This window comes from Emys orbicularis, chromosome 10 (assembly GCF_028017835.1).
Source record: "Emys orbicularis isolate rEmyOrb1 chromosome 10, rEmyOrb1.hap1, whole genome shotgun sequence".
Lineage (NCBI taxonomy): Eukaryota > Metazoa > Chordata > Testudines > Emydidae > Emys > Emys orbicularis.
Genome location: NC_088692.1, coordinates 33,503,007 through 33,518,132, shown reverse-complemented (window position 1 = coordinate 33,518,132; position 15,126 = coordinate 33,503,007). Strand labels below are relative to the sequence as shown.

The window sequence follows — 15,126 nt, the reverse complement described above, 5'->3', positions numbered from 1 at the left end:
AGACTTCATCCTTTATGTGTAAGAACCACATGTACCATCTAGTGTCTTGGGACACCAATCAAAGGGCCAACACAAGGTGGTGGCAAAACAGTGGTGATCTTCTACTGAAGGTACCACACAATTGTCTGGATGGAAGCGTGCACGGGGAGGGAGCTCTCTTATAGAGGTGTCGAAAGCAATGACCTTTGAATGAGCGTGTGAGATATTTTAACGGGAGCATGGGGAATCATTCCCCTGACAGCTGTGTAGGTGGAAGTGACAGTGCTGGCATAGGGTGCTGGGGGGTATGGCTGGGTTTACTGGAGTCGGTGCATCAGGATTGGCTCCATGAATTTCAATGGGCATTTCACCTGTGTAGGATGTTCAGGGAATGGCCCTGTGTTAATACAGTGGCACAGGTGAACTGAGAACTGCACGGAAGTATGAGCAGCCCCAGGGAAGGATCCTGCAGCATCAGCCAGCACTCCCCCTCCCACACCCGTCCCTCTGCCAAACAATTGAGCCTTTCTCTTGGGCTGAGTGACATTGGGAAGATGAATCCAGGGAGTCTCAAGGGCGAATGTTGGTGAGGGCGAACTCCAAGGAAGGGGGAATCTCAGGGACTGCTTTCAAGATTGTTACCTGGCACAGGTAACATCGCTGCATGGCACAGTGACTGGGGGCAGGCGAGGCAGTTCTTACTGTAACTAACCTCTCTGCCGATCCCTTGAGGCTTTGCTTCCCTTCCTCCCTGCAGGATGGGGGCCATGAGGCCAGCACTGGCCTTGCTGTCCCTGGCCTACCTGCTGCGCACAGCCGCCACCCTGAGAATCTGCGCTTTCAACATCAGGACTTTTGGAGACAGCAAGCTGTCCAATGAGACCATTGCAGGCATCATCGTGAACGTGAGTGCTGGGGGGTTGGGGAGAGGTCCCACATACCAGCAGTTCTTGGGAACTGGGGGTGCCCAGGACTCCATCAAACAGCTGGCCCAGGGGCTCTCAGAAGTGTGTTTTCTGTGGGCCTGGAGAGTATGCTATCACTTGGGCCGAAGGCTACTTAGAAACCCAACTGAAAGGGCAGTGATGAAGGGCCAAATGCTGGGCTTGTTTTTCTGCATACTCCAGCCTGATTGGCTAAGACATGGTAAAGCTGGTTAGTGGCTCCTCCATGGTGGTTATGCCCTAGACCTCTCGGTTACAAGTGGAGACAGCCTATCTGAGCCCTGCCCAGAAACCCCTGTGGGGAGACACTTTCCAGCCACACTGTGCCCTATAACACTGAGAAGTGAAAGCAAGGTCCTGGATAGATAAATAGATAGATGATTGATCAATCTGTAAGGGTAGAGTGACCAGATGTCCCATTTTTATAGGGACAGTCCCATTTTTTGGGACTTTTTCTTATATAGGCACCTATTACCCCCCACCCCCTGTCCCGTTTTTTCACATTTGCTGTCTGGTCACCCTATGTAAGGGGACTGTTATCCCCTTACTAAAACTCAGTGCGGGTGTTTTGGTTGGCTAGCTCCTAGTACTAAAAGGGGAAGGGTCGATGGGAAATCAGGACCCTGAGACTGACAGTCCCCAGGAACAATGGGGAGAGGCCAATGCTCCAGGTCAGCCTGATTGACAGGGTGGGCAGGCTAATCAGGGAGTCAGGAGAATCCCATCCTCTATGTGAGCTGGAATTGCCTGGGTCAGAGAGTGGGGCCGAGCTAAAGAGAAAGCAGTGGCCCAAGTTGAGCTAGGGAGCAGAGCTGTGCCAGCCAGAGGGGCCAGAAAAGCAGCCCAGGAAGCAGAGTTACAGAAGCAGCCCACAGAGCAGACCTGTGTTGGGAGGAGAGCTGCAGCAACCAGAGCTAGAGGGGCCAGAGAAGCAGCCCAGAGCTGGAGGCAGAGCACCAGCAGTGCTGAGGCAGAGCGGAGCTAGAGCTGAGGCTGGAGCAGTCCGGAGCCGAATGTGGTGAGCAGCTGGGGAGAGCGTCGGGGACCCTGGGCAGTGGGGCCAGCACAGGGAGATGCCCCCAGCCAAGAGGCGGGGGCGATGCTGGGAAGAAGGGTCCTGCCACCTAAAGCCTGAGGGCGTGCGGCCACCACCAGAGCAAGTGTCCGACCCGCAGCATCCCTGCAGCACAGCCAGGGCTTGAGAAGGAGGCCTGGGACTTGTGAGAAACAGACTGAACTTCCCTTACATTCCAGAGACGCTGGTTGTGATGCCCCCGTGCCACAGAGCAGGGTGACATGTTTTCCTCTAACCTTTCCCATTTTTTTCATTATAATTGATTGCTGTTTAATAAACTGTATTTACTTTGAACTGTATGCAATGATCAGTGGGTCAGGGAAGCATCCAGTGCAGAGAGCACCCCAGAGTGGGAACACCCTAGCCCCTGTCCTAAGTGACCACAACAATAGGGTTACCATACGTCCATTTTTTCCCGGACATGTCCGGCTTTTTGGTAATCAAACCCCCGTCCGAGGGGAATTGCCAAAAAGCCGAACATGTCCGGGAAAATGCCGGCTGGGCACTTCCCCTCCCGCGGCTGCTCTGCTCCTCCCCTGACTCTTCGGCTCTGTTTAAGAGCCGAGCTGCCCGAGCGCTATGGGCTTCAGGCAGCCCCCTTGCCTCCGGACCCCAGCCGCCGGCCAGGCACTTCCCCTCCCGGGCTCCGGCGGTGCAGGGTCCGGAGGCATGGGGGCTGCCCGAAGCCGGTAGCCGCTCGGGCAGCTCGGCTCTTAAACAGAGCCGAAGAGTCAGGGGAGGAGCAGAGCTTCCGGCCGCGGCGGCTCTGCTCCTCCCCTGACTCTTCGGCTCTGTTTAAGAGCCGAGCGCTACAGACTTCGGGCAGCCCCCATGCCTCCGGACCCTGCGCCGCCGGAGCCCGGGAGGGGAAGTGCCCGGCCGGCGGCTGGGGTCCGGAGGCATAGGGGCTGCCCGAAGCCCGAGCGCTACCGGCTTCACGGTTTGCCGGGCAGCCTCCAGACCCTGCGCCCCCGGCTGGGGGCTTCCCCTCCCAGGCTCCAGCTGCGCTGGGGAAGCGCCGTCCGGGGGTGCAGGGTCTGGGGGCTGCCCGGCAAACCGTGAAGCCGGTAGCGCTCGGGCAGCCCTTTTCGCGTGGCTGGGAGTGGGAGGGAGCGGAGTTAGGGCGGGGTTGGGGTGGGGAAGGGGCGGGGTTGGGGCGGGGCTGGGGGTGGGAAATGGGCAGGGCCAGGGCCCCGTGGAGGGTCCTCTTTTTTTATTTGTTAAATATGGTAACCCTACACAACAAGGTTGGTGGGTCAAGACCCCCAGGAATTCTGGGCCCAGCCTTGTTGGGGTTACGAGGACTCTGACACACAGGATAGTGGAAGGGGAGCCCTCGAGGTCAGGCAGGCCTCTGGGTAAAGGAAGTGGGAGCGAAGACTCAGATCCTTTCACTAGCCCATTTCACTGGGGTAGTGTATAAGCCAGGAAAGATCCCTACAATAGCGGGACCATTCCCCTGCTTACATATCTATCTGGGACCTTGGTTTCACTTCAGTGTTTAGGGGACCGTGTGGCTGATGACTGCCAGAAACTGGGATGGATCACTCAATAATTACCCTGTTCTGTTCATTCCCTCTGAAGCATCTGGCACCAGGATACTGGGCTAGATGGACCATTATCTATATATCACCACTTCAGATTCCAGTGTTTTTAGAGACAGACAGAGGGTAACCCTGGCAGCCTGGTTGGCATTCCCCATGGCAGTGAAACTCATCCTCTGCAATCACTGCTGTGTTGGTCTCTGCTCTGTTAGGATCCTGCTGGCTGATTTCGAACCCTTCTGGAACAGCTGCAGTCTGAAAGCTGCCATTTCCTCCTGTTCTCCTCTGTTTCCCCATCTAACTCACCCCAGGGCTCACCTCCTCCCCCCTAGCTCATGCACTGCAGCAGAAGAGAGATAAATACCCAGCTCAGCTGGTGGTTGAAGGGGCATGTCAGCCCTGGGGACACCACCCTTCTGGTGGCTGGCTGCAGCCTGGGATTTTGCTGGGTGTTCTCAGCGATTTTCCCAGTGTTTGTGCATCTCTAAGGGAAGCTGGGAAGAAAGGTGAGGGGTGTTAGGCACTGCACACGCAGCCTGCACCAGGCTCGGCTTCACAGCACGGCGCTTTGTGTTTCCCCCAGATCGTGCAGACATACGACATCGCTGTGGTGCAGGAGGTCCGTGACTCTGATCGGAGTGCCATCAGGAAACTGATGGACCAGCTCAACAGGTGCTTTCCAAACCTACATGGAGGGGGGGGGGAGGAGCCTAAAACATTGCTGTGGTCTGGAGTGTTTTAGAGCAGGTATAAACAAGGCCCCTTCGGGTGCAACGCCCAGCCAGCCACACAGGGAAGGCTCCATTGCTGCCCGCAGCAGCTTAGATGAAGGGAGTGCTGGAGCTGTGGCTCTGCGGCTCTGCAGGTGGTTCTGGCATAACTGACTCAGTGACAGTGTCATGGGGAGCATCACTCACCGCTGGTCCACCTGCAACCCCTCTTGCAGCATCAGGTACCACAGCATCTTCTTTGTGGCTCAGCCCTCCAGCCATATCACTATCTGGGTTCCCCCCCTTCCGGAAGAGGTTTACCTCCTCAATAGTCCTGCCACTTCCCCAGTGGGGAGATCCAGGCCCACCCTCTGCTCTGGGTCCCAGGCCCACCCTCTGCTCTGGGTCCCAGCCCAGGGACCCTCCAAACCACAGTCACTTACTGCATTCCTTTGCCTCTACTATCACTACATTTCCCTGGGCCACTTCCCTGCAGCCACAGCCCCTTCCTCAGTCTCAGCAGCCTATCCAGAGCTCCTTCTCTTCTCCCCAGGTTCCTGCCTGCCTGCACTGCTGTGTCTAAGGTGCTACCAGGTTGCAGCCAACTCCAGACACAGTCCTCCCTCCTCAAGTTCCAGGCAGCTACTGACCCTGCTCTGCTCTGAGGCTCTTTTATATGGGCCTGCCAGTCCCTGATTGGCCACTCCTCGCAGCCCCTCTCCTATTGGCTGCTTTTCACGCAGCAGCCCTAGGGCTCTGTTAACCCCTTACTGGCCAGTCTGGGGCGAATGCCACATCACAGACACCTTCATGGGCCTCTGGAGTTTTTCACCACCAAAAGGCACATGCATGAGATGGGGCCCGGGGCATCCCTGCTTGGTGCCACACACCGCCATTCTCACAAAGGGAGCATGACATGGGGTACAGTGGTACCAGGGTGGCACATTTCAGGGCAATAATCTTGTATACAAAAGACAGCACAAACAGAGGAGCACAGAACTCCCTGAGGACATCAGCAAGGTGCAGATATGGAGCAGGGCATGGTGCAGCCATTTACACCAGTGCAAAGTGACTGTAAACACTGATTCTGATCTCATGTACTCAGGTATAAATGAGGGGTAACTCCATTACAGCCAATGGAGGCCATCCAGTGTGAAACCGGTGTGAGGTCAGAACTGGACCCTACCATATGGGTGTGAATTGGTGACCAGGGACAGGGGCCACCAACCCCTCAGGAGAAGCTTGTCAAAGGGGCGGAGAGGGTTGGAATGGGCTTGGCAAGTACAGCGGACAGATCTACAGCCTCAGGCCAGGGGTAATATGACACCAGCGAGGTCTGATTCTGTTGGTGGTGGTATGAGAGCTGAGGCCACCTGCAGATGTCCCTGACGTGGAGGGGGTCACAGGCGCTCAGGACCTCTGTGGTGGAGGGGTTCCCACAAGACCTCTTCCACTCGGCTTCCCAAGAACTCAGTTCAACTCCATTCCCGTCACTCAGGTCTCTTCGTTGGGCCTACAGCGAAGCTATGCTGAGTTGATCAGACTCAAGTGGAAGGGGTGAGGATGGGGCATACCAGTACCACCCATCCAAAGTGACCCAGCGACCTTCTTTTTTATAGACATGTACACATGCCATTGCATCACCCGTTTGGGGATGGGTGTGCTCCCTTTGCGGGACCCAATCCCTGTACAGCATGCACTGTCCTTGCACAACATTCTCTTTGCCTCAGCTCACCTTCCAAGCTTCGCTTACCCATTGTTATCTTGTCCTTTGTCAGTGGTTCCCTGAGGGTCCCCCCTTATCTTAGCCAGCACCGACAGTCTGTTTCCAGCCTGCTGCTCCACTTACCTCCCTAATCCTGTCTCCCAAGAAATAAGGCCTCACCCATGTCCAATTACTCATGTCAAGCCAGCCTACATATTGAAGGGGCCACATGGGAAACATGCTCCCTGAGGCACGCCCCCCCCCCCCCAAGCCTGGCTTCCTGGAACAGAGTGGCAAGGGGCCTGCATGGAGGGAGATGTCTCAGCCGTAAAGCAGGCAGGGTCATTCCTACGCTGGCTGGGAGATCGGCTGGGGGTGGGACGGGAATGGTGGGAGGTGGTGCAGAGCAGGGAGATGTGCTGGACATGTGCACGGCCCTCCCTGCTCCGGCATGGGCCTCACTGCCGGCTTCTCTGACGTCCCCACTCTAGGGCATCTCTGCAGCCATACAGCTACGTGGTCAGCGAGCCCCTGGGCCGGACCTCCTACAAGGAGCAGTACCTCTTCATCTACAGGTAAGGATCCAGCAAACAGTCAGAGCTAGTGACAATACTAGGTGTTTTCACCTCAGGTGATGTCCAGGGCATCCCCCACGCTCTTGCGTCTCCTGCCCAGCCACTGCTGCTCTCTGCATGCAGGCCCCTGGGCTAGGGTTGCCAACTTGGTAATATTTAAAAAACGGAACCTCCCCAGCCCCGCCCCTTCCACTGAGACCACACCCTGCCCCATCTCTTCCCCTGAGGCTCCACCTCTGCCATGCCTCTTCCCCAAGGCCCCGCCCCTTCCACGTCTCTTTCCCCTGATGCCCTGCCCCTGTCCACTCCTCTTCCACCCTCCCTCCTGTCACTCCGCTCGCTGCTTTTCCCCTCCCACCCCTCTACCCGGGTCAGGAGGGACTCACTTGCTTTGCTGGTGCTTGGAGCTGCAGCCACCTGATGCAGGTAGGAGGTGGCCCTGGCTAAATAGGGGCTGATGTGGGTGATGACTTGGCGCCTACCCGGCCTGCAGTAACCGGACATTGGGTGTCCGGTCAGTAGATCTGACCGGATTCTGTCAGGTCCCCTTTTCAACCGGACTTTCCAACAGAAAACCGGGCACCTGGCCACCTACCTGGTGCACCAGGGCCCACCTCAGAGTGGAGCCACGTAACTGTGTGTGGTCATTCCATTTCTCCTCCCGGCAGGACGGATATGGTGTCGGTGGTGGACAGTTACTACTATGATGATGGCTGTGAGCCCTGCGGGAGCGACACCTTCAGCAGGGAGCCCTTCATCGTGAAGTTCTCCTCCCCCTACACAGGTAAGCGGGGCCCAGGGATCTCTCTGCCCTATGGCACTGGGAGCAGCAGCACCCCAGGCCATCCTGCAGCTAGCTAGAGAAACCCCTGCTCCCCCACACGCTGATCCCTCCCGCCAAGGAACAAAGAACATTACCATGGAGAGTTCGGCAAAGTCTTTGGGAATGATGATTCAACTCAGAGACAGGCCTAGATCCAAATAGGGGGAGCGTGGGGCTGGATCCGGGCCTGGGGACTTATTCTGACTGGTATGTAGGCAGCCTGACCTAGTGGTCGGAGCAGCATCGGGCATCAGAGCCAGTCTGATACCAGGAGGTCAACGTCTGCAACAGGTCCAGAGGGCAAACCGAAGTCTGGGGTCAGGCAGGGCCAGGTTACCAGGAACTCATTAGCAGGTAGCAGAAGCAGATATGGCAGGGAAAGCAGCCCTGAGCAGGAAGATCCTGGCTGCACGGGCAGTTTCCTGTTCCTGTGCTGGGTTTATAGAGTTGCAGTGAAGCAGGGAGTCCAGGACTGCGCGGAGTTCAGTTCCTACTCTGACACCGCTTAGCAGGTCAGTGGGGGGCGGGTTGGCGCTCACTGGTGCTGAAGCGCCCTGTGGACCAGGGTTCAAGACCTGCAGTCCCCAATGGGTGTGGGTCTGGATGCTGGCTTGGGGAGTGCGTGCCTGGGCTGGGGGTCAGCAGCCAGGGATCAGTTCAGCTCACTGTAGAGCCAGGTGCAGTTGGGACCCAGAGCTCAGCTTGGGGGTCATGGGGGTTCACCGGGCTGTGAGTATACCCGCCCCTCCTCCAGCCCACGATCCCATTGCTCCTTGGGGTATGGTTTGGTCACATGGCCGAGGGAGGGGAAGGGTGGCTGTGCCCTGACGTACAAACCCCACAACAGCCATTCTCATGGGGGCTGAACTCCTCAGAGCAGCTGGGGAGAAGCAGCGACAGTCCTGGCCAGTGGGAGCCCAGCCCAGAGACTTCGCTGGCAACTAACCCCCTGCTCTGCAGCTTCCTTTGACAGCTGCTGCTTTGGCACAAAGCCAACCAGGAGCATCTTTGTGGGTGGGGCTGACCCAGGAGGGCAGCGCCCAGGTGCAGAGGGACCGGGAGAGGCTAGTGCAGCTGACTGGAGCTGCTAGCACTGTGGGAACTGCCAAGAGACAATAGAGTGAGCATGAGTAATGGGAGACCCCGGTTCAAGTCCCAGTCCTGCCTGATTCTGAGTGGGAGGGGAAGTGTCCACACGGAGAGCATGGTCTTGGGAACCCCAGAATGGAACAGTCCCAGGTGTGTGTGTGTGTGTGTGTGTGTGTGTGTGTGTGTGTGTGTGTGTGAGAGAGAGAGAGAGAGATAGCACGGGGGATGGGTGACGGCTCTGTGCGCACAGAAAACGGCTGTCTGTGTAACTTGTGTCTCTGCAGAGGTGCAGGAGTTTGTGCTGGTGCCCCTGCATACGCCCCCCAGTGAGGCTGTGGCAGAGATTGACACCCTCTACGATGTCTACTTAGATGTCATCGACAAGTGGGGGACTGACGTAAGCAGATGTATCTGGGCGCAAACCCAGCGCCTGCCGTGTGAATGAACTCACTGGTGTTCCCTCCCCCGCTTGTCTTGTCTGAGGGCTGGCCTACACTAGGGGGGGGGAATTGATCCAAGATACGCAACTTCAGCTACGCGAATAGTCAAAGTAGCTTGGATCGAATTACCTGGGGGTCCACACGGCACAGGATCGACAGCCGCGGCTCCCCCGTCGACTGCGCTACCGCCGCTCGCTCTGGTGGAGTTCCGGAGTTGACAGTGAGCATGTTCGGGGATCGATATATCGCGTCTTAATGAGATGTGATATATCGATCCCGGATAAATCGATTGCCACCCGCCGATACGGCGGGTAGTGAAGACATACCCTGAGGCTGCTGCTGCCTGGATGGGACGTCAGCTGACTTGGCTGTGGAAGGTCCTGGCTAGTCTATTACTCATGCTGACCCCCCACTTCCTGCGCAGAGCCCCTCCAGCCGCTCTGTCTGCCTGGGCCGGTGCAGGTTACCAGGAACAGCCAACAGCCAGGCCTGCTGCATGCCACTTGCTGCGGCTGGGCACTGAGCTCTGGAGCTAACCAGCAGGGTTTGCCTCTGGGGAAGCGAATCCCCCTTCGTCCATATCCACATGCTGATCTGTGTCAAACAAAGCTGTGGAGCAGAGAGGCCCATCTGCGCTGCCCCCAACCCCTTCAGCCCTAGGCCTGTAGGCCTCAGAGCCACACCCCTCCCCAGCACACAACCCAACCCCTCTGGGACCCTTGCCTTCCCATGGTCGCTGTTTGCTCAGCCCCAGCCCCAGCCCCACCGTGGACAGAGTGCCCAAGGGTGGGGAGATGCGGGCTCCTTCCCACTCCCCTGCCAGGGTCTCATCACACGGATGGTGAACGAGGATCCCGGACCTGCTTCCAGCTAAATCGATGGGTTCTGCCGCTCAGCCTGGACAGCACAGTCCCAGTGTGCTGACGGCTCAAGCAATCAAGAATGGGCTGTAGGCCCTTTTGCCTGCTGGCATCAGGCCCAGGGCAGTGGTGACCGAAGCCAGCTGTTCCCTGATGACATTGAGCCAGGAAGGTGCACACAGCACGTCACCCTAGGGGTGGTCTTGGCACCAGAGCCCGGGCACCTGCACTGCGCTCCCTCCCCAGAGCTGCTCTCTCCAGGGCAGGGCTGGGTACATCAGCAGGAGGTGTGGGGGGCCCTGCCTGTGCTGCCCCAGCTCTGCAGTTGAAGTGTCAGCCCCACAGGCTCAGGTCATTGCGGTGCCAGGACCTCACAGTGTATCTGAGCGCAAGAAAAGCCTCATGACCCCGTCTCCAGAGAAGACAACCCCCCTGTGCAGAGAAGGAACCAGCAGAACGGCGAGAGGGAGTGACAGACCTTCAGAGCACCCTGTGTCAGCTCCTGCCCCTGCCTTAGCCACAAAGACAGCCACAGCTAAGGAGAGCAGTGGTTAGCCAGCAAGACCTAAACTCGTGGCACTGGCGGGGCTGCCTGAGACACTCCAGAGCGAAGGGCTCGGGGAGGCTGCCGTGTGTGAGGTTCTTGCCTTGCACATGTGCTAGGTGTGGGGGTTGGCCTGGCTGGGTCCCCCCTCACTGACCTGGCACTTCCTTGGCAGAACATCCTCTTCCTGGGAGACTTCAACGCCGACTGCTCCTACGTCGGGCCGCAGGACTGGCCTTCCATCCGCCTGCGAACCAGCGACGCCTTCCAGTGGCTCATCCCAGATAGTGCAGACACCACCGTGTCGTACACAGACTGCGCCTACGACCGGTGAGGAGAGCTGCTGCTGATGATCATCCCTAGCGCTGCTACTGGGCCTGTGCCTGGCAGCTGTACAGAGAAGCCCAGGGCTATATGACCCGGGGGGTCTCTGTCAGCCCTTGGGGGTTGGGCCGGTGCTGAGGCAGATGGGCAGTGGGGTGTCAGGGGAGCCTGCACTGCTGCTGCTCAAGCTGTGCCTGTTCCACCAGTCAGTAGCGGTTTTCAGTCCCTGGGGCTGCCGGCCCCTCAGCAATGCAGTCACCTGGCAGGAGGGTACCGCATGAGCGCCACGGTGCATCAGATATAGGAATAACAGCAGCCCCAAGAGACAGCCCAGTGCAGCCAGTGCCAGCCTTGGGGACACCAAATAACGGGGAGGGGATGAAAAGGGACAAGGAGAGGGCTGCAGGTGGGCAGTGCCCTAGCACAGATGGCCATCACTCATAGGACCACATCTGGGAATACTCTGAGACCACCTCAGCTGTGGAAAGCCACAGCCTCTGGCACAGACCCCAGAGAGACTGTCTGTAGCCCAGCCAGGGCACTCATTAACCCTGATTGCCCTGTGCCGTGCTGTGGGCGTGTGCTCCCCACACACCCAGGTGCGATAGGCAGCCCCGCTCTCTCCAGAAGGTTCTGGAATCAGGTGCCGCTGGAACTTGGCCCTGCATATGGCGATTTCTTGTCAGTTTCACTTCCCCACATTCAGCTGTCACCTGCCTCCACTGAGCGCAGGTCCTGCACCAGATGGAGCTGGCTGAGAACCCAGGGTTGCTCTCGGGGGTCTGGCTGCTGGGGAGAGGGATTTCCCCCCCAGGACTGCACAAACCAAGCCACCCTGTCAGCTCCTCCCAGCACTCTCCCTGGCTCCACTACTCAGGGAAGCTGGTGAGGAACCCCACCAGCAGCGCTGCCATCGCTGGCCCTGGGCTCCAGCCTGGCTCTGGGGCGGGCGAGGGCATTCCCTGCAGGGTGTGACCGTGAAGCCCAGCTGCCCGAGAAGTGCAGTGTTTAACCCTAGTCCCTTGTGGCGTGTCACAGGATCGTGGTGAGTGGCTCTGAGCTGCAGCGCTGTATGGTGGCCAGATCTGCCAAGGTCAACAACTTCCAGGAGACTTTCCACCTGCAGCGCGAGGATGTAAGTGAAGCTGACAACCTGCCTGCGTGCTCACAGAGCAGCTAGCTGTGAGCAGAGACAATAGCTGCTAGCTAGCCAGGGGACAGCAATAGCTAGTCAGGACTGGGGCCAAGCTCAGAGATCACTGCACCGAGCTTTGCAGGGAGTCTCCCAGAGTTAAAGGCTAGTCTAGCTCAGCTACACTAAGGCCTGCTCTACACACAGGTGTTGTCCTGCTATAACTCTGTGGGTTTGGAGTGTGATTTTTTACTGCTGTAGTTACAGAGGCAGGAACTTGTGTGGACGCAGTTATACCAATATAAAGGGGCTGGATAGCTTATTCCCCTTCCCAGATGGGAAGAGCTATCCTGGGGTAAGCACCTTTAGACCAGTCTAAGTTCATCCACATTAGGGGGCAAAAGGGGTACGGCTTGTGGGTGTAGACGAGGCTGGAGATCCTACGGGCCTGATTCTCCATTGTCCCACACCTTGTGCAGAGCGAGTGCAGGGGCAGGGTAAGAGCGCAGGATCTGCAGGGCAGCCATTCACATGCATTTGACTGTGGCGTCACTGACTGCCCAAAGGGCAGGATGACGGGCCCCAGACATAGTTACATCGCCTCCTGGCCAGGACACAGCATTTCCACGTGGAGGGCCCTGCTGGCTCTATGCTGTACAGCTCGCTCCGCCCCAGCTGGTGGTGGCTAGTGGCCATTTTCTTATGGACATTGTGTATAATCTCCCCACACCTGCAGTTAGCCCCTGCCATTGGTTAAAACCCCAGGCCTGATCCTGCTCTCTCACTGGGGTAACCATTTTTCTTGGCGGACCAGCTGTAAACTGGTATAGCCATAGGCGCCGACACCGTGGGTGCTCCGGGGCTGGACCACCCATGGAAAAAAAAATAGTGGATGCTCAGCACCCACCAGCCACAGCTGTTCGGCGGTGCCCCCAATCAACTAATCCGGGGCACTGCCAAACAGCTGATGGTGATGCTGCCAAACAGCTGATAGGCAGTGCAGCCAAACAGCTGTTTGGCGGCTGGAGGAGAGCAGAGAGCAGCGAGTGGCAGGCGGGTGGGGGCCTCGGAGCAGGGGTGGCGTGGGGGCAGGAAGAGGTGAAGTGAAGGCGGGGTCTTGGGGGAAGGGGTGGAGTGGGGGCAGGAAGAGGTGAAGTGAAAGCGGGGTCTTGGGGGAAGGGGTGGAATGGGGGCAGGGCTTCGGGGCAGAGCAGGGGTGGGGCACCCCTTGGGAAAAATAAAAGTTGGCGCCTCTGGGTGTAGGTGAGAGAGGAGACTCCGGCTGCTCCTTTCACAGCGCTGGGGAATTAGAGGGTGAATTACACTGAGGTCTTGGCTCTCCTCTCGGCAGTGCCATCCACTGCAGCTCATGCATCCTGTGCTCTTACCTGATTGGATGCCACCACTCAGGCGTCACGCAGGGGGCTCACTGCACAGAACCATTCAGCCCCTCGGGAGGCCATCTCTCCTGGGGACTGTGGCTGTGTTTTGCATGCGTGTAGGCTGCATGAAGGAGGCAACGCTCTTGGGGGCGCTGTGTAGGCAGCGTGGCTCAGTAGCTAGGGCGCAGGAAGGGGCGTCGAGAGGCCGAGGGCCTGACAGCCCAGGACCTTCCCCTTGTGTGGTTGGTTAGAGTGGTTGTGTGAAGTGATGGTAACACGCGCCAGGCCAGCTCAGGCTGGAAGCATTTTACACAATCTTTGCACTGGTCTGAATGACTCCCCAAGGCGCAGGGCAGGAGAGGGTTAAATCTTAGGCTTGAATTGCATGGCCAAGTCTCCTCACCGCTCCATACCTCAATTTCACCTCTGTAAAGGGCTCTGAGCTCGAGGGAGGAGCTGTGGAGCCTTGGCTCATTCTGGCATTGGCCTCCTGTTCGGTGCATGCTGCTGGCCTCGATGTCAATGGGATGAGCACAGGCCAGGCTTCCCCTGGTTTGCGCTCACACTCCTGATGGGAATGCCACCTGGGAGCTAATCTAAAACCTCCCCAAAGGCAGGGAGCTAACAGGACCCCTGCATTTGACAACGAGTCACCTTGCATAGGAGGATCTCAGACCACCTCATTAATATTAATTGACTCACCCTGGCAGAACCCTGTGATAGGGAAGGTCAGCGTTATCCCCATTGTACAGTTGGGGAAACTGAGGCCTGGAGAGGTTGGATGATTTGCCCAAGGCCATGCAATGAGTCGGTATCAGGGCACGGAAGAGATCTAGACATATGCTCTGTCCATTAGCCCATTCTGCCTCCTGCTGCACCTCAGGAATTGCCAGGATCCATGTGCCAACAGGAGCCATGACACGAGGTCATGGACAACCTGTATCTTATGCCTGCTGAGCAGCCCCACAACTTAGGCTCTGTGTTTTCTCCCGTTTGTGTCCAGGCCCTGGCCGTCAGTGACCATTTCCCGGTGGAAGTGACTCTGAGGGCTCGCTGAGGCTCGCCTGCTCCTGCCTTGCTCCATCCCCCGCTAAGCCAGGAGAAGTAGCTACCAGCAAAGCAACTTCTACCGCATTCATATTCCCTTTGGCTGCTGCTGGCTGCAGCGCCAACACCTTCAGATGAGCTCCCAAGGCTGAACCTCAGCGTCTACGATTATAGCCAAATACCAGCCTCCTGGCATCTACCTGCTGCTCCTGGCACATCCTCATGGCTGGTCACAAACCCACCTCTCTAGGTGCTGCATCGAATGGCCCACCAGTGTCACTTACTGGGTACTTGGATAACTGGCACATCCATGCCATGCCATTGGGAGATCTGTTCATGCAATGTAGTTAGTAAGCTTTGAAATCTTTGGTCTCGGGGCATCCTGGAGTGTTATGCTGGGCAACAGAGCTGGGGGGGAGCTGATTTTGTGGCCAATGGGTATGTGCAATTAACATAGAATGAATGAGGGGCAGTTTTATAAGTGCTTGATTGGCTAGAAGCCAACTCTCAAGTCGCGTAATATCTGCTGTTTTTCATAAAGCCCTAGCTCTTGGAGTCATGTGATTACAGGAGAATCTTGGCTTTCATTAAAAGAGCCAGGGTCCTGCCTTCATGCGTGTGGAGAAAGGCTGGAAGATGTGACTGACCTCTCAGTGCTCAAACCCCACCAGGCCAATAAACGGAACCCACCACTGATTATTTTTTATCTCTCATGATTTGGGGGGCCTGGCTCATGAACTCTGAACACTTAACATGGAACATAAGAATGGCCACACTTGGTCAGAACAATGGTCCATCTAGTATCCAGTATCCTATCTTCAGACAGTGGCTGGTGCCAGATGCTTCAGAGGGAATGAACAGAACAGGGCAATTATAGAGTGATCCATCCCCTGTTGTCCAGTCCCAGCATCTGGCAGTCAGAGGTTATGGGACACCTAGAGCATGGGGTTGCA

The 15,126-nt window shown here is 57.4% G+C and overlaps 1 protein-coding gene across 1 annotated transcript; it reads left to right on the top strand.

Annotated features, from left to right (window-relative positions):
* The first annotated feature begins 737 nt into the window (after window positions 1-737).
* LOC135884886 (deoxyribonuclease-1-like) lies at window positions 738-14,183 on the top strand. Its single transcript, XM_065412456.1, has 8 exons — window positions 738-884; window positions 4,126-4,214; window positions 6,449-6,532; window positions 7,201-7,316; window positions 8,729-8,841; window positions 10,464-10,618; window positions 11,651-11,747; window positions 14,130-14,183. The coding sequence occupies exons 1-8, from the start codon at window positions 738-740 to the stop codon at window positions 14,181-14,183; spliced, it is 855 nt and encodes a 284-aa protein (XP_065268528.1).
* Window positions 14,184-15,126: the final 943 nt, after the last annotated feature.

Bases quoted from the DNA above. Each gene is read 5' to 3' on its own strand.
- LOC135884886 (XM_065412456.1), top strand. From the start codon at position 738: ATGGGGGCCATGAGGCCAGCACTGGCCTTGCTGTCCCTGGCCTACCTG. The intron at 4,215-6,448 runs GTGCTTTCCAAA...TCCCCACTCTAG, and splicing joins CTGATGGACCAGCTCAACAG to GGCATCTCTGCAGCCATACA. The intron at 8,842-10,463 runs GTAAGCAGATGT...CTTCCTTGGCAG, and splicing joins TCGACAAGTGGGGGACTGAC to AACATCCTCTTCCTGGGAGA.